This window comes from Aulonocara stuartgranti, assembly GCF_965226115.1.
Source record: "Aulonocara stuartgranti genome assembly, chromosome: 8".
NCBI lineage: Eukaryota > Metazoa > Chordata > Actinopteri > Cichliformes > Cichlidae > Aulonocara > Aulonocara stuartgranti.
Genome location: NC_138959.1, coordinates 3,087,826 through 3,110,074, shown reverse-complemented (window position 1 = coordinate 3,110,074; position 22,249 = coordinate 3,087,826). Strand labels below are relative to the sequence as shown.

The 22,249-nt window shown below is 41.3% G+C and overlaps 1 protein-coding gene across 2 annotated transcripts in view; it reads left to right on the top strand.

Moving 5' to 3' along the window:
- The window catches only part of aatkb (apoptosis-associated tyrosine kinase b), a 69,972-nt gene that overhangs the window by 22,475 nt on the left and 25,248 nt on the right, over positions 1 to 22,249 (top strand). Inside the window, exons 2-3 of one of the 2 annotated variants that reach the window (XM_082544410.1) lie at positions 14,554 to 14,687; positions 21,747 to 21,888. In XM_082544410.1, the coding sequence (XP_082400536.1) occupies positions 14,554 to 14,687; positions 21,747 to 21,888 (276 nt within the window). Of the gene's footprint in view, positions 1 to 14,553; positions 14,688 to 18,411; positions 18,743 to 21,746; positions 21,889 to 22,249 lie in introns of those variants that run through there. The other variant, XM_082544411.1, reaches the window with a different exon arrangement.

Here is a 22,249-nt window from a genome sequence, read left to right as displayed (position 1 = left end):
CCGCTGATGGAGTGTGGCTCTTATCTGTGGAAAGAGGCAGGAAAAAGATTACACTTCCTGAGAAACAGTCGTGATACTGAAGAAGAAGGGGTTAGAGGATGGGTTTTAATCCTGGGAAAGAGGGCTGTGAGTCAGCTGGAGATGGCCACTATCCGTGTGTCTGTGACGTGATGGATCACAGAACCCCCCCACCCCCCACCCCCCACCCCCAGTCCTCTGCAAGAACAGAAAGTGTTGGAGAAAATAGTTTCAGTGGGACTCCATGCATGAATGTGGAGAGCTGAAGAGAAGAACCTGGTGTTTATTCATCATCCACTCATCAAGAACAGTCTTACTTCCAATTCCTCACACGTATGCTTGGCCATATATTACAGCTCTCGCCTGACGAGTCCCCTTCTGATTGGCTGAATCCATGGTGTGGCCCGTTGATGTGCCAGCTGTGTCCGGCCACTGAAAAAAAACCCTGAAAGCCATCATATTCACATCAAAAAGAAACTGCTGAGCAATTCCTGTTTGTTTGGTTTTTTATTTAAACTGATTTCTATTTGTGCATCTTTCCAAATCCTCCTCCATATTATTCCAGACTGTTGTTCACCCCGGAGTACTTTACATTCAGGTTTTGGTGTCTTGTTCTTGTCTGAGTTTGCATTAATAAATAATACCTTTAACCAATGACGTCTGGTTACATCCTTTTGCACTCCCTTCCACCTAAACAGAAGCGTAACACCAGACCAGAACCCTTGAAGACAGGATTTGTCATCCTGCACTGTTGTTCATTTTCTTAGCTCTGGAGTTTTCCCTGCTTTTGACAAACTGGCACTGCACTGTACATGGGAATGAGAGGGAGTTGAGTGACAGTGAGAGTTGAAGTGAAAATCGTAACTTCATTAAAGCAGACATGTAGCGAATTTAATGCAACACACTGACTGCTGAACGCTTACAAAAATGTCAAACTTACCGGCAGTGGGGAATTTGCTGGAAGAGCTCATTATTATAGCCAGATGGCGGCGCGTGAACAACGCGAGGCTCAGTGTCTCTCCAGAATCTGCTATTTAGCGGTTTTTTATCTACTTTTAACCGGATTATTCGTCCAGAATTGCTGTGCGTTGGGCTGTGTGATGAGCCCTTTCCTCTACTCCCTCTTCACCCACGACTGCAGACCTGCTGATGGTTCCAACACCATCATTAAGTTTGCAGATGACACCACGGTGATTGGCCTCATCAGTGACAACGATGAGGCCGCCTACAGGGAGGAGGTGGATCGTCTGGCTGAGTGGTGCGACACAAACAACCTGCTGCTTAACACCGAGAAGACCAAGGAGCTCATCGTGGACTACAGGAGGAATGCTGACCCACATCCACCCATCCACATTAAGGGGACGGCTGTGGAGCGTGTGAGCAGCTTCAAGTTCCTGGGAGTCCACATCTCCGAGGATCTCACCTGGACGACCAACTGCTCCAAGCTGGTCAAGAAGGCTCACCAGCGCCTCTTCTTCTTGAGGACTCTGAGGAAGAACCACCTGTCCTCAGACATCCTGGTAAATTAAATTACCAACATTAATACAGTTGATTCAGCCAATTCAGAAGGAGCTACATGGTCTCTGCAGTTTGCTGATATCAACTTGTTAATGAGCTAGAAATGCACTGCACTTATTAACAGTGATTTCAATAGGCGGAAATCCAGTGGGCCGGGAGAAGTTGAGTTTAGCTGTGAAAAGTGAAAAGAGTAGGTGGGAGAAACAATAGCACATGAACTTTTTAAAAATCAAAGCAAGGTTTGAGTCCTTCCTGACAAAACGGGTCCTGAGGCTGTGTTACAGTGAGTCACGGCGACAGCTTCCCCTTCTTTGGATAAAGAGTGCCTCAAAATCCTGCAGAGCTTTTCAGAGATGACTTAAAATTTTAGACAGATGATTTTTGGACGGTGGTAGAGTGGCCCCACAGAAAGAAGATTCTAGGCTTGAAACAGCAACTAAACTGACACGTTCTCCCTGTGCCTGCCTACATTTCAGTGGTGATCAATAAGCTGTCGGTCTGGATGTGAGGGTGAATGGTTGTCTGACTCTATGCATTAGCTCTGTAATGGATTCAAAACCTGTCCAGGATGTATCCCACTTGTTTTTCAGTTTGCTCCCAGTGCTAATGTCCAAGTCCTCCTAGAAGCAAATCTTTTTACTTTATTCATTTATACACAACATTAAACAGACTGCATGACAACAATTTACTCCATCCATCCATCCAGCCATCCATCCATCCATCTGCTTATACATCTGCTTATTATGGGGGGGTGGGGGGGTGGGGGGGGGGTGGAGCTTGAGTTGTTTGTGTATTGCAAATCATTTAAGCCATTTAAAAATATGAAAAACAATTCAAACATTAGTCAAATAAAAGTTTTTAAAAGTTAAAAACATAAACAGTAAAACAAACAACATCAATAACAATTGGGAATTTTCAGCTGGGATTTGAATATTTGGATGACCTAATTTGGAGGAGGAGGTTGTTCCAAAGTTCCAGAGCTGCAACTGAGAAAGCCGAGGAGCTACAATAGGAACTGCTACAAGCTGCTGATCAACTGACCTGAGCAGGATATACAGCTATGAACGACAGTATTTTAAAACCCAGCATACACAGGATGTCAAGTTGAAATTCGGATTTCTCACTCTTCATTCAACTGAAACGGCTGTCTGTGTTTTTGTTGAGAGAGTGAAATCTTACTTAGACAAAAGCAGTTATGTTGCGGCTGTTTTTCTTGATTTCAAGCGTGCGTTTGACACTGTGAATCATCTTAAGCTCTTGTCTAGACTGTCAACATTTAACTTTAGTAATCACACCGTTAAATGGATACAGTCTTATCAATCAGATAGAAAACAATGCGTGCAAATGAAGAATAGCAAGTCACCCTATCTTTACTGTGCGCAAGGTGTCCCTCAGGGTTCAATTCTAGGCCCCCTGTTATTTTCACTTTATGTAAATGACTTGCCCAATGTGTGCAAAAATGTGGACACGATTATGTATGCTGATGATACGGTAATTTTTACACAAGCCAAAACTGCTGCTGATGCAGCCCATCGGCTTTCATTGGCATTACATGATTTACAAAAATGGCTGATTGACTCATGCCTGTGCCTTAATGTTAAAAAGACCATATCAATGTTTTTTAGTAAACCTAAAACAACCGCGGCTGCAGTAAAAGTTTGCCTGGGTGCACAAGAACTAATTAATGTTGAGGAATTTGAGTATTTGGGAGTGCTACTAGACTCAAAATTATCCTTTAAAAACACGTTAAAAAAGTAGTGAAAACTGTAAATGTTAATATACAGAACTTTAGACATATCCGCACATCATTAACAGACACAGCAGCGATTACATTCCTGCACTCTATGATACTGGCTCATATTGAATACTGTATTACAAGTTGGTCCTATATGAGCTTTGCTGCTATTGGGCCAATTGAAGTGTGCTACAAAAGAGCATTGAAAATATTAGATAAAAAACCTTTTTCATATCACTGTTGTATATTATATTATTTAAATCTTCCTGTCTAATATACAAAGTTATACATGGTCTGGCGCCTCCACCAATGAGTGATTTTATTAAACAAAAGTTTAGCAGTGTTGCCGGGTCTCGACTGACTCGATCCACTGTTAGAGGTGATTGTGAACTGGCACCTTTTCACAGATGCTCTGTCATATCAGGGAGTGAGCTTCTGGAACAGTCTTCCACTGTCAGTGAGGGAAGTACAAGTCTCCTCATCTTTGAGAGTCACTTAAAAGGGGCGGATGAGGGACACACAAACATGTGATCATGTTTAATAATCATGCTTTATATTGGACGTGAAAAAGAGTTAGTGTAATACAAAAAGGGAAACAACTATTAGTGTAAGACAGCGATTGTTTGGAGACAAATTGCCAGGCAACCTGTGCAAACATCTTGTAATCAGAAAAGGTTTCTCAGAGGCTGAAGGTGCTGCACGCTCAGTCTTTCTTTTTCCCCTCCAAGGTCTCAATGAGGTTGCTGTCCTACTTTGACTCTATAAGTGACGCCATAAGTGAATTTATTCTGTATTCTAGGGGTAAAAGAAAAAAAGCACACTTATTTATATCGATACCATAAAAACAAGTAAAGTCACATGCCTGCTTCCACACACCTGAAACTGTTGTAAATCTCTGCTGTGGTAACAGACCTACTGCCTCATATGTTTCCTACTTCTACTGTTAATTTGCTCTTTTGTTTCTATTGTTTGAGAGCAAATGTGAAGAATGCTTGTCGCCTGCATTGTGTCGAAATGTAAGATGGTTTTATAGAAGAGAGCGTGAAAGGTTAATTTTCTTTCTGCTGTCAGGGCAAGTTGTTCTGTGTTTTGGCAAGGCATCTGTGAGGATTATGAGGGCATTTGAATAAGTCTGAAAGGGATTTCAGGGGAAGAAGTCACCATGGAAACCATTTGATTTTATTTTTCTGAGCGTGCTCTTGAGTGAGAAATTCCAGCAGCTGTTTGCTAGCATTTGGTCCTGTTTACATTCACGTTGGTGATGAGAAACTAAACCTGCATCACTGTTGTTGTCTTTCTGCCTTTTTCTACATGTCGCTCTGTCAGTATGAAGAATGACCAGAAGCAGAAGTGTGTGCCAGCAGATGTACAGCAGATTGGTTTCGTATTTGTCCCCCAACGCAGATTGTTCATGACCAGATCATCGGCTTCACGCAGTTCACATGTGTTTGCCCCAAATGTTCCTGTTTAACTATCTATAACCCTCCCACCACCCATCTGTTTTGCCTCCTGTCACCATACCTCTCCTCTGTTGTTGTTTTTTCTTTAATAATGACTCTTCCTGGTGCCATCTTGCTCTCGGTAAACATGGATGTACCGAATGATGTCAGCAGGAGTTTTGCAGGGTAGCAGAAGACAGAAGAGGGGTTTCTCTAAGACTTAATTCACTAGCACCAGCATTTTTGATAAAGTGGCCGTGTTGGCTGTAAGAGCAGAAGCTTCGTCTCTGTCACCAGTTTGGCACACAGACACTCATACATTCAGGAGCTTCTACTGACTGTATCCATTCCTTAACTTCTGATCCCCATTCCTGTTGTCTGCAGTGGAGATTGATGTGTTTCTTATGAATTTATTTAGAATTCACAAGACTATTTTAGGTGTGATGTGCATGAAATAAATACAGTATTTTTTATGCAGTAAAGACCCTGAAGGCTGCTTAACCAGACAAAAGTGAAAAGTAATGGTTGCTCGTGCTCCTCAGATTGCTCATAAGATATTAATTAAGGGCTTTTCTGTTTCTGATTACTGCAGACTGTAGGAGATTTAAAACTTATATTAATGAAGCTCATGTGTGTGCAAAATGTGGAATGATTAAAGTGTTTTTATCGATTCTAATAATAATCTAATATCTAAACTTCTATCAATTAATTATATATTTCCATTGTGTATTGTAGGATATGCATAAGAATCATTTGAATCATGAAAACTTAGTGGTGATTTCAATCCATCCAATTCAGTTTTATTTATACAGTGCCAAATCACAGCAACAGTCGCCTCAAGGCAACAAAAAGTCCCTTTTAACATAAAGAAACCTCCTGCAGAGCTCAGGGAGGGGAAGCCATGACCGGTTTAGGTGGTGCAGAGGGAGAAAAATCCATCCATGCATCCATCTCCAGTTTTCTCCCACTCCCATTTTAGACTTAGACTTTAGACTGTTTTTCCCAGAAACATTTTCCAGTTCATCTTAGCGGAGCTTGAGGTACCTCCAGGCCCTATTAGTTATATAATCTCTTCAGGGAGCTCTGGGACTATCCCAAGATCTCCTCCCATGTGGGTGTGGCTGGAAATCTTCCAAAGGTGAGATACGAAGCACCCAGTTTACATTCTTGTACCACCACAGCTGGTGACTTGAATTGAAGAAGGAGCTGCTTTACTCCAAGATTTCTCCAGATACGTGAGTGTTTTATCTTTAAGGATGGGTCCAGCGAAGAAACTCATTCTTTGGGACTCTACACAGTGGTCAGTACCATAGAATGAGTTTCTTGGAAGCAAGTGTCTGTGCTTTCTGGTGCTGAGTCTTATTCTGGCGAACCCAAAGTCAGTATAAACAAAAAAAGCCAAACCAAAAAAAAATTTAAAATGTCAGGACCTGTTAGCCTTTACAGGACTTTAAGGCAGATGATGTAGAAACATGGCCAACAAAGCTCATGATAGAAGACAAATGAGGTCACACGGTGGGGAAAACATCAATCCTCAACATTTTTAAGCTGATTTGTTGTCTGTTGTGGTTATTTTACTTCTGTGGGTTGCAAACATCACTCATTTGGCATTTTCTCATGTTTGACTGTCACTGTATTTAGCTGGCAGTCATTACGTGCCAAACAGTCCAGCAATACCTCACTGAACTGATGTTGAGATGTGGTGTGAAAGACAGCAAACCATTTTCTTGAAAAGACATTCAGAAAAAGATTTTATTTCCCTTTATTTCTTTATGAAACTAGTGAAAATACACTCCCCTATTACAGCACCTCTAAAAACTCAGTCCAGCATATTCAAACCCCGAGGAGGCAGCAGAGCTGACCACTGCCCCATCACGCCAGCCAAGCATGTGGGAACAATAAGTTTTGGCTGTAAGGAGTCTCGTATAAGTAAGGTCATCATGCAACTTCCAAGAGACATAGTTTATGAAATGGCACATACATTTTTAATTTATATTGTAAAAAATTATTATCTGGTAATACAGCCCCAGTGGCCTAATGGATAAGGCACTGGCCTCCCTAACCAGGGATTGTGGTTTTGAGTACCATCTGGGCTGGGAAGTTATTTTACAAAATATCCTTAGGGATTAATAAAGTATTCTGAATCTGAACAGTCTGTGTAAGTGATGTTTGGCTATCTGATTGTGAAATATAGCTGTTGTAGGTGTGATCCACATCTACCACACTACAGTGATTTTAGCCTTGTCGGGTTCTTTTAGACCTCGGTATGACATGTGGTCGGTATGAAATGCTGACAGTCACAGAGAGGAAAAGTTATTTTTCAGTTGGCATACAATTTACATCCATGCGTGATGTAACATTTTAATAAAGTTCAGTTGTGTCCAGACTGATGTAGTATGTGTAGAACGGTGACCTTTTGAAGATGCTATCGGCCACATTTGCATATAGCTCAGAAAGCTCCTTGAACCTCGATCTGGTTTCCATGTTCTTATCTTAAACATGGAGTTTGCGCGTGACCTTTCATTTCTTTTCATTGAAGGCTCTGTGACCTCAAGTGATTTTCAGATATTTTGTCCTTTGGAAAGCCTGATGATTACTGATTAAAATGTCAAAAAGACCATCCTGCCCGGCTTTCTGGAATGAATATCTTTATTCCTCATCTCTTTTCACGCTCCCTCTATCAGCCTTAATTGGGATTACAGTGCTAAATCTTTGCTCTGGCCTTTTTCCAGCCCTTCAGGTGATCTCACCTTTCTCTCTGCTGAGCTTTAGATAATTTAGCTTTGTCGTGGACAGTAACAGGCCCGATGATGGGTGAAGGGTGTCAGCATTCCCCAGGATATACTTCCTGCTGATCGCTCTCAGATGGATGTGAGCGGCCAGCTCAGGCTGAGAGCCAGAGCAGAGCTGCAACTATTCTGGCTTTACCTCAGGCAGTGAATAGTGTCCCTGTCAGCGACTGCATAAAGTCGGCTATCAAAGAGGGAGTAGGCTTAAAAGGAGTGACACACTGAGAGCTAAATTAGGTCTAGAAAAAAATGCCTGTAATGTAATAATACAAGTGAAATTGTGTTTGATGAAGAGCTTTTGTTTCATGCTCTTAACACCTGCAGAGTTAATGACATAATGGGTCACCCCATCCAGGCTGATAGCCATGGTATTATGTTGACGAGGCTCGGAGATGAAACTTGACACAGAGGCTGTCCGCTCCGCTCTGATCGAAATGACTGATCTACCCCTGCTTCACTTTAGTGCATCTGACAAGACGAGTCACACCAGCATGGTGACTCAGAGCTGACGGAGCTGAGTTGCTTGTTGGTTGTGGTGTATGGAAAATACCAGCTTTGCTGTGTGTCAGTAAGAATGAAACCCCCAGGCTGCATCCAAAATGATGTCACCCACTGGTTTCTGTTTTGAAACCTGAAATCTTGTGTTTGGGCTCCTGCCATGTGGATTCATTTATTTATATGTTGAAGACAGTTCGAATAGGAGGCAACATTTGAGAGAATTAATCGTGGTTCACTATGACAGAGAAATTAATTAATGTATTTGGTGATTAAACTCCAGTGATGCAAGATGGCAGAATCAAATCCAAGTGGTGATAGGACCCCTCCGGACGCCTCTGGAGTCTAGATGCTGGAGCTGGTAAAGATGAAGATGGACCTCTAACGCAGCAATGAGGGAGGGGGTGGATTGCATGAAGGACAGTCTTAAAGGAAAAATAATCAAAGAGCTCTAAGAGTTAAAGCGCACAGAATGGAGCCTGCGGAGGCAAGCAAGAGGATGATTAGACTAGAGTAATGATGTCAGTATTGAGTTTGACAGAGTGGGAAAGTGGAAGTGATGTAAAGAACAGACTAGCAGCCAAACAGCCAGGAAAGCAGGCAGATGAGTGATTACAGACCTTCCTTATTGAACTTACACATAAGCTTCAAGTTATTAGCTAAATCACTCAAAATCCATTTCTTTTGTGTGTTGATTTCATGAAAAACGTAAACGGACTCTGTTTTCGGTTTGCTTTGCACTTCAAGCTTCACTGTTGCTCACTGGTTGGTTAGCAAATATTTGCGGGTAAATTTGTGTTTTCCAGCCAAAGTACTGCTGCTGATCACTGCTAGTGATCAAAGAAATCACGAGGAAGTTTTTGGTGCAACGTGTTTTTGAAACTGATTTCACCTACTGACAGCCAGCAACCTCTCATCAACCAGGGGAATACGTGTTTTTCCCTACATGGTAGCTAACTGGTGTCCTGATGTCAAATTTTTAGTCATAGAATTTTGCTTAAATGCTCTAAAAAGCACAGACAGTGAAGTCCAACAGACACCTGGCACCTACAGCAGCAACACACCTGTCAATCAAGCTAGCGATAGTTAGCAATAGTTATGAAGGATGGAAACCAAAACTATCCTCAGGTCCTTTTTTTTTGCAATGACATTGGCAGTTTTATTTATAAAGCACATTTCATTACACATAAACTCAATGTGCTTACATAAAACTGCATCATGCACATGGAGTAGGTGAGAACTTTTGGACCCTTGAAGGGCTTTTAGTACAAGAGGTCATTTCACCGAGCGCTTTCACTTTCAGCAATATAACTTCTACTTGTTCTTGGCCGCTGTGGCGTTCCTCAAAGAAATAGTTTGACATTTTAGGAAACACCCTTGCTCATTTCCCTGCAAGGCTTTGGATGGAAAGGTTGATATGACTAAATGTAAATATGGCCTACCAGCCATGAAATTATTCTATCATCATATCTCGGTTAGATTATTCTGATGAAAACACAAATGTTAAAAGGACAAATTATGCTTGGTGGACACGTTTTTGGTTGGTGCTTTGTCATCACCATGATGTTGCCAGGCAACCTGTGGTGGCTAAGCTAAGCTAATCACCTGCTGGCTCTGACTTCATTTTTAGCTTGCAGAAATTACAGTAGTTTAATATTCATTTTCAAATCTCAAAAGAATGGCTAATTTATCTCTTTCTCGAAATGTGAAGTCTCTGCTTCAGTGCAACTTTTTGAACTATTGCTAGCATTTGATATTGCAGCAATGCAGAGCTCAGAGGGTTTTGTGGTGCTGGGGTTTTCTGGAAATCAGTCGGTGTCATGGATATAATGCGGGAAACTCATTAAGCTGGAAAAATATCCCGAGTGGGTTTTCACTCAGCTCCGTCTCTGTGAAGGCAGAACAAACACGTGAGGCTGTCAGATAGACTCCGTTTTTTAACACACTGCAGTTTCTGCCTCTGTCTGCTCTCCGTTAGACTTCGAGCTGCTGCTCCTCAGCTCATTTCTGTGTGGAGTACTGAGATGAGTTTCTCTCGTGGGAGAAGCTGCAGAGTACACAGCTCTTTTCGTCTTTCTCAGATTCTTTCTGCCCTCACCTCGTCTCCTCATGCTCGCACTCGTTTCATCATTTAGTCATCAAGATGTGCTTCAGCGTTCTGCCAAGGGAGGCTAAAAATGGCTACCACCTCTGACTAGCTGAGAGCTATATGGTGCTCAGGCTGCAGGCAGTACTAGTAAAGTGAGAGAAAAAAAATGCAACATCCACTAAAATGTGAGTGCACCTTCTTACTTGTTCACTCTATGTTGGAGTGTGCTTAGTGAAGTTCCCTGAGGGGCCTATCCAAGTAAACTAACTGACCTTAAGTACTAAACATTTGTCCCTCTTGTCTCATTACAGTTAGCAAGAGAATGAATCTTCTCTATGTCATTAGAATTAGTGGTCAATAGCATTGATTTTACACAGCTGGTGAAGAAGAGACAAAAACAAGGCATTTCTTTTATATTCTGGACCGTTACAAAGACAGACTCAAGCATTACCTGTCACATAACATTTACAGGTCTGAACAGCATCGCATGACTGCACCAATATATTATCACTAGCCTTTCTCTCTTTTTCCTCCTGCACTCTCTTCAGATATAGCAGCTTTGCTAACTGCTGTCTAAGCTTTTTTCAGAGTCTACCTTCATTTTTCCACTGGAAAAAGCTTAGACATAAGATGGTAACACTTTCTTCCGTATTTCTACACAATCCCACTATGGCACACTTTAATTTGCATTTTTTTTTTTAAATAATGCTTCATAAATGTGCTATATGTAGGTATATGTTATACTCTGGGAATACATTAGTTGCATCAATTACCTTCCCAAACACTCAAGACAATGTTTGACATTCAACCAGCCACACGAGAAGCAGCTCTCTGCTCTGCATTGCTTAAAATAGTGTCAGATGAATTTTTTAAGGAGGTCACCTCCAGCTGCACAGAGCAGATGAGGGCCGCAGCAAGTCAAACACAAGAACAGCTTTAGAGAATACAAATACTTCACTTCCCAAATGTCCCAGGTATGATTTGAATCACCCACTACCCTAAAAATGAATTACCTATGCAAACCTATGATGCTAGCTAGCTTGAGGTGCTTTACCCTGTCCAGGTGAGTTGCTCACCTCTGTTTTTGGTGATGCCTGCTCTGTTCTGTGCTGTGAACAGAGCCAAACGTCCAAATATAAATCAGTGGATCTTTAACAACTGTACAAGTTTAGGTGTCCATTTTCTACAACTGTTTAATGCACATGTGACACTCTTGTGAATACTTGGAGCAGTTGGATGGTGTTGACTTTGTAATGAAGACAGCTTATGTGTGCTTTTTTGGCAAAAATGAAGCAATAATATAGGATAGCACAAATACAAAATTGCACCAGATAACAATGCTTTGTACGTGTAGAAAGAAATGCATAATAGTTTTACATGGGCTCGTAATGAAAATGCACCAGCGGGGTTTAAATGCCATGTATTAATTTTTCTGGCAAATAGGCTGTTTGTAGTCCTCAGATATTAATATACATGGTGTGTGAATTTGTCAGCAAGAGAGTTTTAAATAAACCACGACAGACTTGGGCTGTGCGTCTGTGCTCTGTAATTATCCCCCTGACAATAAAGGTAACTGAATGTAAATCTTCTTGTGTAGTATCGCTAAGCGCTAAATGGATATTGACTAATTTTAGAAAGCTGACTTTTTCACCTCTTCCTCCCACTTGACGGCATCATGCTTCACTGTTAAGGGACCACTGTTTTATTTTTCCAGTTTTATTAAAAAAAATCTGTAAAATTCAAATTCAGAGGCTGACTTCCAAAATCCCCTGAGCTGGCCAGCTAATCCTGTATTTAACTGTTAAATTTGCATGTTCTCTTCCTTCTTTCTGCCGGCCAGCCTCCCAAACAACAGTGCTCCCTCTCTGTCCAATTATACTAAGAGCCCAATACTCACTGAGAGCCAGTTGCACCAGCTTTCAGAGGATCAGCACAAACTGGCAGCAGAAATGACTCTGTGTGCTCTGTTTATTATGTATATATGTGTGTGTGTGGAGCTGGGTGGCACTGGTGTTGGCAGGAACTGGTGTGAGAGATTTACAGCTGAAGGCAATCCTGCCTGGCCGTCCTTCCAATCTGTTTCCCTGGTAACGGTTGCATTTCGGAAGCTGTCGGAAAACGAGGGGGGAAAAATGCTCTACTGCCCAAACTGGGCAAACTGGGAACAAGATTTTATTTATGAGATTGGACAGGATGCACGAAGCCCACATGGAGGATAATTCAAGCCACCGAAGCTTTGCTTTTAGAGAGAGACTGAAGAAAATACCTCACGAGAGAGCAGCACTGGGTTTCTGAGCCAGGATTGGAGTGTGTAAATATTATAAATCAGCTTCATTAATATTGCAACATGATTACATTTGGATCTCATTTTTAATTATACCACCGGGTTGGTTGTCGAGATTTCTAAGACTGAAAAACTGTGAATTTAGGAGAGCGAAGGTGCTTATCATCTTCCTCAATTCCAAAGTGCCTCACAGGGTGCCATCAGTGTGGTGATCTGCTTTTTCAGTCCTTTTTAATTTCTGCTTTGTTGTGCATGCTATGATATTGTGTGTGAAAAGCATTTATTGTAAGGCTGATTGTAGTGTGAACGTGTGTTCACTTTACCAGAGTGAACACATGTATAAAAGCTCCCTGAAACCCATGCTATGATTACCAAACAGGAAAGAAGCTGATGTGGTAGTTAGCATTTTTTACAGGTGTTGTGAGAGGAGAAAAGGAACTACATACAACTATAACATAAGACTAAAAAACAAACTTTAGCTTCCAAGTTGGAAAGATAAAAATTGAAGACTCTCTGTAAAATATCCCACATGGTTGTCCAGTGTTTGACTTAATGTGGGACTGCAGAGGATTTGTATGCCTGGTAGGCCTGTCCCACATCCTGAGACAGTGTCCCACATTTTCATTTGCTCAATTTTGCTAATATTCAAAAGTCAGCGATGCAGGACAGACATTATCTTCTGGCTTTTATCCAGAAAAATGTTCTTTTTTTTTAAAAATCTTTATGACTCGCAGAAAGCAAGGAAATCTCTCATCAAGGATGAAGTGCAGGCTCCACTTCTGCTGCACCAACACCAACACTAACAGGGAATGTTTAGAGGGTCCACAAAGTTACGCAGGTTTCAATGAATGTGATGGAAACCACAAAAACATACATCTGTCCTCGACATGCTAAATAATTGGAGTGTGATAATTACGTGTAACATACAAGACTTTGAGATGAGCTTAGCCAATTAGCAGCGTGTCCCAAATAGTCTCAGACAAACACACTCTTTGATTAATTTTGTTGGTGTTTTCTGTCTTTTTTATTGTTACTGCTGCTGCATTTCTAAAACACAGATGACACACAAACACAGAGAAAAGTAACAATGCTCATTCTGCAAAACAGGACATTGATTAAAATACATGTTTATGACAAGCTGGTAAAGGTAGGCCCGAATTTACTGTACCAATGCAGTTTTATTGTTATATAAAATATTACATACATATTACATGCTGATTAGAATCTACAGAATAATTAGTATATTACATAAACAAATAAATGTATAGGAGAGTAAAAATGAAAATATCTGACTGTGAAATGCAAGTACAGTGTTTGAGTACATGTACTTCCTTTGTATAATGAATTTTTGAAGGGCTTGATCTCATTATTTGCTCATTATTTGAGTTACTTTCAGGGCAGCCTGCAGGAGTGTGATGACCTGGGTCTATGACAGGCACTATTTGTTATGAACAGACTGCGTTTCTGGAGAGCTGATTAGGAGCGAATCCATGAAGCTCTGCGTGACATTAGAACTTGTGAATTGTATGACCATGTTTCCAGTTGTTCATGTTGATGTCCCAAAGACTTCCATTTTTTTGGAAATGATCAGGTTGTATTTCCATGATAACTCCATTTAGTCTTAGCAGCAGACTTTGAATAGGACAGAATAGAAAACCATCATAAAAATGCACATCAGGCAGAGGTTGTTGCAGTATGAGCTTGTTTCTAGGGCACTGCAGTAAAGCAAAAATAATAACGCTTCAACTCATCCCCCTGAATCTTATTATACAAAAACATCCTTTTTATTTGGTTACAACAAATTAAAGTTAGCCAGTGTCATTTCTTTTTTCAAATCACCATCAAATGTCTGTATCGTATATACAAAATGTAATAAAAAAGCAAATTCCACAACCTTTCATTTCGGCGTTGTACTGTGCAGAGGTGTAATGTGGTTCTGGGTAACTGCTAGAAGACTATAATGTTTCCGAGAATTTAATTTCCATCAAAAACACGACTTTAGGCAATGAATCAAGCATTTGACTTGTAAATGAAAATATGAGATATCACAAGAAAGAAATGCAATGAAAAGGCCTTAATGTCATTGCATGCTTTTGTGCCTTAATAAGATGCTTTAATGTACAATTTGATCACTTGAATCTCATCCCACTGCTAACACTCTCGTTCTGTCACTCTGTGTCCTGCAGATGGCGCTCCACTGAGTGAACTGTCCTGGTCATCATCCCTGGCTGTGGTGGCCATCTCGTTCTCGGGTCTCTTCACCTTCGTCTTCCTCATGCTGGCCTGCCTCTGCTGCAAGAAGGGCAAGATTGGCTTCAAGGTGCGCCTCTCCATCTGCTTCCATGTGAAATATGATTACATCTGAGGCATAGAGTCAAAAATTAAAGCATGAGTTGGACTCTTGCATAGAGATGTGCATGCTTGCTTTCCCTGCCCATAAGTGTTACTGCAAATGGCCTAAAAGCAGAACATTCCTCACAGTTTGTTTTTAGATGACCATTATCGGCACATACTGTCTTCACCCACTTATACTCATATTGAAGTGGAAAGAAGGATAAATAGCACACAGAGGTGGTATTGTCCGTGTCTGTGGAGTGGTCGGAGGCCTGCAGCTTTTCAGAACCGTCTTGTGGCTGATGTAGACCCCGTTTCTGAGCAAAACGCTGAAATGGGTCATGGCACCCGAGAAAATAGGACAAGGAACAAGGAAGATGGTGTGTACAAAAATACTTGAATATGTGCCCTTATCTGCAGTTATTCTGTTTTATTGTGAGCTGAGTATCCTTTTGCAGCTGTGCTGTAAACAAGTATATGGTTGTTTACAATCAGGGTTTGAATGAAAACCTGCAGTATGTGCACTCACAGGTCGTAGCAGGTGCCTTCATCTCTGTATTTTTCCTCTGGACAGTCTCACCAGCAAGAAAATAACAAGAAACAGAGGGAGGTTGTTATTTAACTGAAAACTGTAAGATAGACTTAAACATTTAACAGAAAATTAAATAGAAAATAACAAAATCCACAAGGAAACTGTTTGAAACTAAGTTAAACTTTCGGATCTGCCCACTGTCTCCTCCCAGCTGGACATGCCTTAAAACATCTCACCTAACAGCCAACCAGCAGTGCTCTGCCACGACTCATCAGGGAGTTCACTTCCTATTTGAAATGGGGGTGGGGGAGAGGGGATAGTCTACTTGGTCAGCAGCAATGCTTAGTGGTTGGTTCATGCCACATTAAAATCCATGCAATCAGGGCCCAAAGTTAGCCAGCAGAGTACTTGCATTCATCGTCATTCTCACCACCTCTTATGTGTAGTCCATGAGTTTTGACCGAGGCAAGGCTGAAATGGATTGGACATGTGTCGTGGAGGGATAGTGGATAGATTAGACAAAGGATGCTGAAGATGAAGCTACCAGGCAGGAGGAAAAGAGAACACAGAGGAGGTTTGTACAGTAGATGCAGATGAAGGAGGATGTGCAGAGGGTTGGTGCAACACAGAAGATTGCTGGGATGGGGTCAGGTGGAGGCAGATGATGATTCTTGATCATGACTGTTCTGCTAAGTTCTACACATGATCATTTAAAACAATGAACATCAACTCAGAAATACATGTATGAGTAATGCAAATTGTTTCACTTTCTATGACTGCAACTAGTGGCAGAGAACAGCTGTTCTCCCAGAAGTGGAGCAGGCAAGACCCTCCACCTCTTTTGATTGTAAGGGGATTCCACAGGTCACCTGGTGAGAGGCAGCCTGTCTACAAACAGTCAACTGAGTGCAGTCGCTCTCAGACATGATGACATGATTTGCAAATAATGTCATCCAGTTTATAAACACATAGATTGCCAAACATGGAGCGATCAATCTGAGCCAGTCTTTGCCAACAAGGGCAGCTTGTCTGCAGACTCGGCTCAACTAGTTGGCAACTGGTTTTATACTGGTTCCTATATGAAAGCAAGGTTGCCAAGAAAGTATGTAATGTTTTAGTTAACTTGCTGTCCTACAGCACCTACATCACCTACCTGGAGTCCAGTCCGGGTTCTGGCTGGACTCTGAATGTAAGCAGTTAATTTAAATTCCTGTTTGATATAAGTCAGATTTACAATAAATGGAAACAGATTTGCAATTTTTACCGAGCACATTAAACAGACTGGACCCTGTTTTCTCTACTGTGACTGTAGCATTACACTGACATCACCATGATTAGTGAAGACATGGCCTCTTCTCATTGGCTAAAAATTACTTGGTAATCATTTCCTTTCACCTAATAGCATGTTCACAGTCCAGGTTTAGCATGTTAGCTTTAACTAACACTTATGCAAAAAATTCTAAAATATCCTATTTGCACCTTTTTCAAAATGTGGGTGCAAAAGTTTTTGTATATTTTTTTTTCACAGGAAAACAAATATTTTTAAAAAATAATTAATTTCTTTGCTTTGTTAATACGGCATTCTCTTTGGTCTCCCACAGCAAGCCTCTACTGTGCTCCATATTAATGATTAATTCTTTACTTTATTAATTTATGTTGCATCATTGTGTAAGGAATTAATATAATTCAAGGCGCTTTAGAGGAAATTGCAGAATCATTTATGCTACTGTGAAGCTGTTGAATGAGTGTGATTAGGCCTGCCAGATAACCTTTCCTCACAGAGGCAGGGACATGTAAGATTGTTTTAATAATGAGACATGTTCGCCTTTAGGTCTCTTCTCATCTCCTTTTTTTTCACCACTTCCTCTCACTCTGGATCAGGAATGTCTGATTGCAGCAATGTTTCTAGTCATATTGCATAACATCCTGTTCTTTCTTCAGCACTAAATGCATGATGGGTTGTCAGGCTGTATGTTACAAAAACTGATTCCTAGTGAATATATATGATGTGCCTCATGTCTGGTTTTTGTCTTTGGCTGGTTGGACCACCCACTTCAAAAACCTGTCGAGAGGAGTGGGAAGAGAGGGAAGTGAGAGGGCGTGAGGAAGGGCATACCCATGAGCCTGCAGTGCATCCGGCCTCGGGGCCTCATCTGGAATTAGACACAGCTTCTCCCAGAGAAGGAAGGGGGATTTTTAGAGATAGGAAAAAACACTTTGAGGAGGGGGGGCAAGAGCGAAAAGGTCTCTGTGTTTTGCAGACAGTAGCGGGGAGGTGAGAGTCGAATTTAGGAGATTTGGTCTGCTTAAGCTGTTTGTTATCATCTCATCTAATTTAAAAAGGACACATGTTACATAGATAATTTGATTCCTGTCAAAAGAGCTGTATCAGACAAGTATGAAGCAAAATCTAAACTGAGCCACAAAGAGAAGCAATAATAATGTAATAATAATAACAGTAAACCTGCTTCCTAAATATCTTAATTTGCTGTATACCAGTCTATTAAAACAGCAGCAGTGTTTGACTCAAACAGTTTTCATAGTGAAAGTCTCTCAGTTATACAGCTTAAGGTCACTCGACCATGAATAGTTCCTCTGCTCTTCTGTTCTTAATGTACAGCTTCAATACCTCAGCGCCCTTTAATCCCTCGATCTGCTTCACATCCACAGCCAACGTCATCAAACCAGTTAATCTAACAAGCGTTTTTGTTTAGACTGTCGGAGGAAGCCCACAGGCAAGTTTCACACATGGAACATGATCCACAGCAAGGGAATTTTTAGAAAACCTAAATAAGTTATAGAGCTAGTCAACTTAAGTGTAGACTAAGGTCAGTGAGGTCAAAGGTTAAAAGGCAGAGAGAAAAGCAGTGAAAGGAATGTCCTTACAAGCGTTGTGTTAATAAAAAATACATCTGGCTGTTTTTTTTTTCTTGGCTTTGTGGAGAAGGGGACTGCCCCGCAGATGTTCTCTGGATTTTAGTAGAGAAAGGAAGAGAGCGAGTGATGTCACACATATAGTATGTGAATACCCCCCATCCCCCCACCTCTACTCCCTCACCCTTCATCCCTCCTCCTCCTCCCACTTGTATTTTTCTCTCTCACACATTTTTCTGGGGGCTCAGTTTCTCCCCTCATGAGATAACCATAAGTTCAGTCCCACTTGTGAACTGGGAGATACTGCTCCTCCCTCTTCCTCTGTGTCCCCCCCTTCTGGTTCTCCCTCCATCCCCAGTAATCCCAGGGACACTCAGTGGTCAAGCTGCAAACCTTTGTCTTCCTTCTTCTCTGTGGAGCAACAGTGAAACTCTCAGTGCAGCGTGATGAAGCCTTTTGCTGCAGCCGCTCTTCCTGCCACTGCCATCATCCTGCTGCCCTCAACCAATGGGAGCCGTGAAGTGGGGCGGGGGGGCACTCAGTGTGTATGTAAGGGGAAAAAAGAGGTTGAGATGCTGTAACCCAAATTTGAGGGCATTTGGGATGTCATCTTCACCTGCAGATTTTGGGGAGAGGTAAGCTTGCAGATGATGTTGTAGAGAATTTATTTTTTGTTACTAAGAAGGAAAGTTTAAAGTAAATATTGGAAACAGACATTTTGCAAAGGAAATCCAAAGATGTTGAGAGGTTTTCTTTATCTTAACAACAAATGCATTTGTTGTTAAGATTTTTCCCCTTTTATTAGTTTTGATTTTTTTCATGAGTCAAGCAAAGATGACATTTCTATAAAGCATGATGGAAATCGTGTGCTGCTTTTATCTGTTTCATACGATTGCAGAACCTTTAGGTTTTGGACTCATTACAGGACAAAATTTGTGCACAATAATGAAAAGTACACATTTTTTGCAGCCATAGATTAAACACTTTGACTGCAGAACTCACAGAATGGGATGCTTATGGTGTTGTGTAAATGCTGTTGTATGTGTATGCGTGTGTGTGCGCAAGTCTGCAGTGACAGTGTGTGTGCCAGTGTGGAAAGTGTGGAGAGTGAAACCACATGTTGAATAGGAGGGCGAGCAGGGCCGTGTGAAGATTTGGATCTGAAGAAGGGGGGGTGCACTAATATGTGTGTGTGTGTGTGTGTGTGTGTGTGTGTGTGTGTGTGTGTGTGTGTGTGTGCGCACCCACTTTCTTGGGGGACAGACAGGATGAGGCATGAGATGGAGGTGTTTATGTGTGCATGTGTTTGTGTGGGTGTTTCAGAGGGCCGCAGAAGGTCAGTCTTTTCCAGCGATGGGACACCGCTGCTTTCCAGCTCCCATCTGAGAGATTTTATTCTGACATCCGGTGTGTGTGTGTGTGTGTGTGTGTGTGTGTGTGTGTGTGTGTGTGTGTGTGAGACCACCTCCCTCCCCTCCTCGTTCATTGCTTCATCGATGTGTGACTACGTTCAGCAGACGGAGGCTTTCACCAGCTCCTAAATGCATTTTTTAAAATTGAATTAGAAACAAGACCTGTGACCTATTTTATGCAACATTCAAAAGAATATTAACAGCCAAAGTGAGCTAATATTTAAAAAATGTGAATCTGCTCCAGAATTTGATGGCTTTTTCCTTTGACGATGCCACGCCTCTCCACCAAGTTTCATGAAATTCAGCTTTGCAGCTGTTGTGCAAAATTGTTCAGCCCTGGCAGAGAAAGAAGCCCTTTTTTTCTATCTTTGTTGTTAGTTTGTAGTACAGCATTTATTCTTCACATTTCTCAATAGTGGTTTAGAGTGCAAGTTGATTTTTAGTATAGTTAGTATTATAGAGTCTTCACTATGTTCATTCATACAACATTTTTACAAATGTGGGCACAGTTTTTCTTTGTTTTTTCTTTGTTAACAATTTAAAACAAGTTACCTTACTCATCTCTTGTTTTCAGCTTCTTTCAAGTTCAATTTGATCTTTAACCATGTTAAAGGATCTGTCTTGCCAGGGATGTGGGTGTGACACCAACCTCCCTAATCCACTCGCAGATGCATTGATCACTCTGCCTGCTGCTGTTTAGGGCCTGTGAAGCAGAGGGATTGTCTAAATTGGTAGTAAATCACGTTAAAAGACCCCCTTTGTGCCTTAGTGTTTAATAAATATGTTCATTGTCAATTTTGCATGAAAATTTAATTTAAAGAAAACCATTTTTTTGTGGAGTGAAAGTAAGACAGCGAAGCTCTCGTCTCCAGTCTGTCCTCTACATGTTTCCAAAACGCGTAAGTCATCAAGCTTATCTCAGAAGAGGATTGAGATACATGTAATCTTAGAGCTAATAATCTCTGGACATTGGCTAGACTGGCTTTGTTTACACTGCGACTCTCCAACAGTTTTACAAACAGCTCACAGAAATGCAGAACCGAGCCAGGACAGCTTGTTTCAGTTTATCTCAGCTCTGCTTCAGTGCTTGTGCCAAAATATCATCAACTTTCTACATAACCATACATCAGTGCCACAATAATCAGGGTTAGTGCAAACAAAAACAACAAAAATCTCTGTTTTCTGTTGTTGAGGGTCAGTGATGATAACGGAGGATCGCCCTGGCCCCTCCCCTCTCACAGGCCTACAGCAGCCTGATTGAACTGTATGATGCAATCCAGCATGGAAGAGTTTGTAGTGCAAAGCTACAAAGTTAAAGGTGCGAAAGTCTTGAGCTTTATATTGTTCTTTATATTTTATTATAAAGGAGTTTGTCGGTCAATATTTGGTATGAGCACCTTTATTTTTCAGCCTGAACTCTCTTAGACAAGCTTTCTTGGAAGAAAGGTTTTAACAGGAAGAAACCACCAAGACCGACATTCTTCCTGAAATGGTTAGGCACAAGGAATGGGCTGATAATGACTGAAAAATCAAAGTTTAAATCATGAATCATTAGTGAGGTGATGCTGTTCCATTTCTTGACAGCAGCTGTGTTTGTTCAGATTAAGGTTCAGTCTGCTGCGACGACTACAACGGTAATGTTTCTTGTTGCACTCATGGGCTGTAATAAACCATGAGATATATTTTGACAACACATGGTCTGATGCGTACAGGTGTGAGGTAGTTTCAGTAGGTTCCCATATTATAAAAATGGTAGTTAATTGAACTCAGGTTGAATAATGAAGTTGAGAAAAAGTTTAAGTTATAAAGTTGTTGTAGATTTAGGAGTCTGCTCATCATTTAATGTGGAAGACTTGTCAGCTCCCACTGACATCATTGTAATATAAATGCACAGGGCCAAAAGCTGTAGTGTTTTCATTGGTATGAAAGAACCCTCCATGCTTTGATTTAACATGCATTAGCACACAGCAAGTTTCCATCATGAATATTTTCCTCAAATTACAAAACGGCGGAAGTCTCTGGAGAATTTTCACTTCTAATGTGCGAGTTGCATTTTAAGGAGCTGACTCTCAAATTAAATGCTGTTTAAGTTTGAAGTTGCATAATTATTGAAATTTTACTCTGCACTGTTTTACAGTTTTGAATTTTCTTTTTTTTTCCATGTGGGAGCAGACTCTTCATTAGCTTGACCTTTGACCTTTTGTGCATGTTTCCTGGCGTGTTGCAGGAATTCAAGAATGTGGACGGGGAGGAGTACCATGCAGACATGTCCACCTTGGCCTCGCCGGCCTCCCAGGGTAGTCCTGACGTCTACATCCTGCCGCTCACTGAGGTGTCCCTGCCAGTCGCCAAGCAACCAGCTCGATCAGGTGAGTTCAGCTCAGTTTAGCTGAGCGAGGGCTGGAGCCAATCAGCTGGACCAAACTTTCCCTGCAATTCACCTAATGCAAGGGTATCAAACATAAGACCCGGGGGCCAGAATCGGCCTGGCAAAGACTCCATTCGACTGGATGGGATTGGAAAATTGGAAAATATTTCAGTCTGTTTGGTCAAAGTGGGTTGACCTAGACTGCCATCTTTAAACTACAGCATGTTTAGTGCTCGATAACAGGAGGTAAATTAAGCTAAATAGTTAAAATAACTTCTCTGGATTCAAAAAAGAACAATTTTTATCTTTATTTTACTTTTAGGAAATCTAGCGTTGATTCCATTTCTGAACTGAAATAAAAC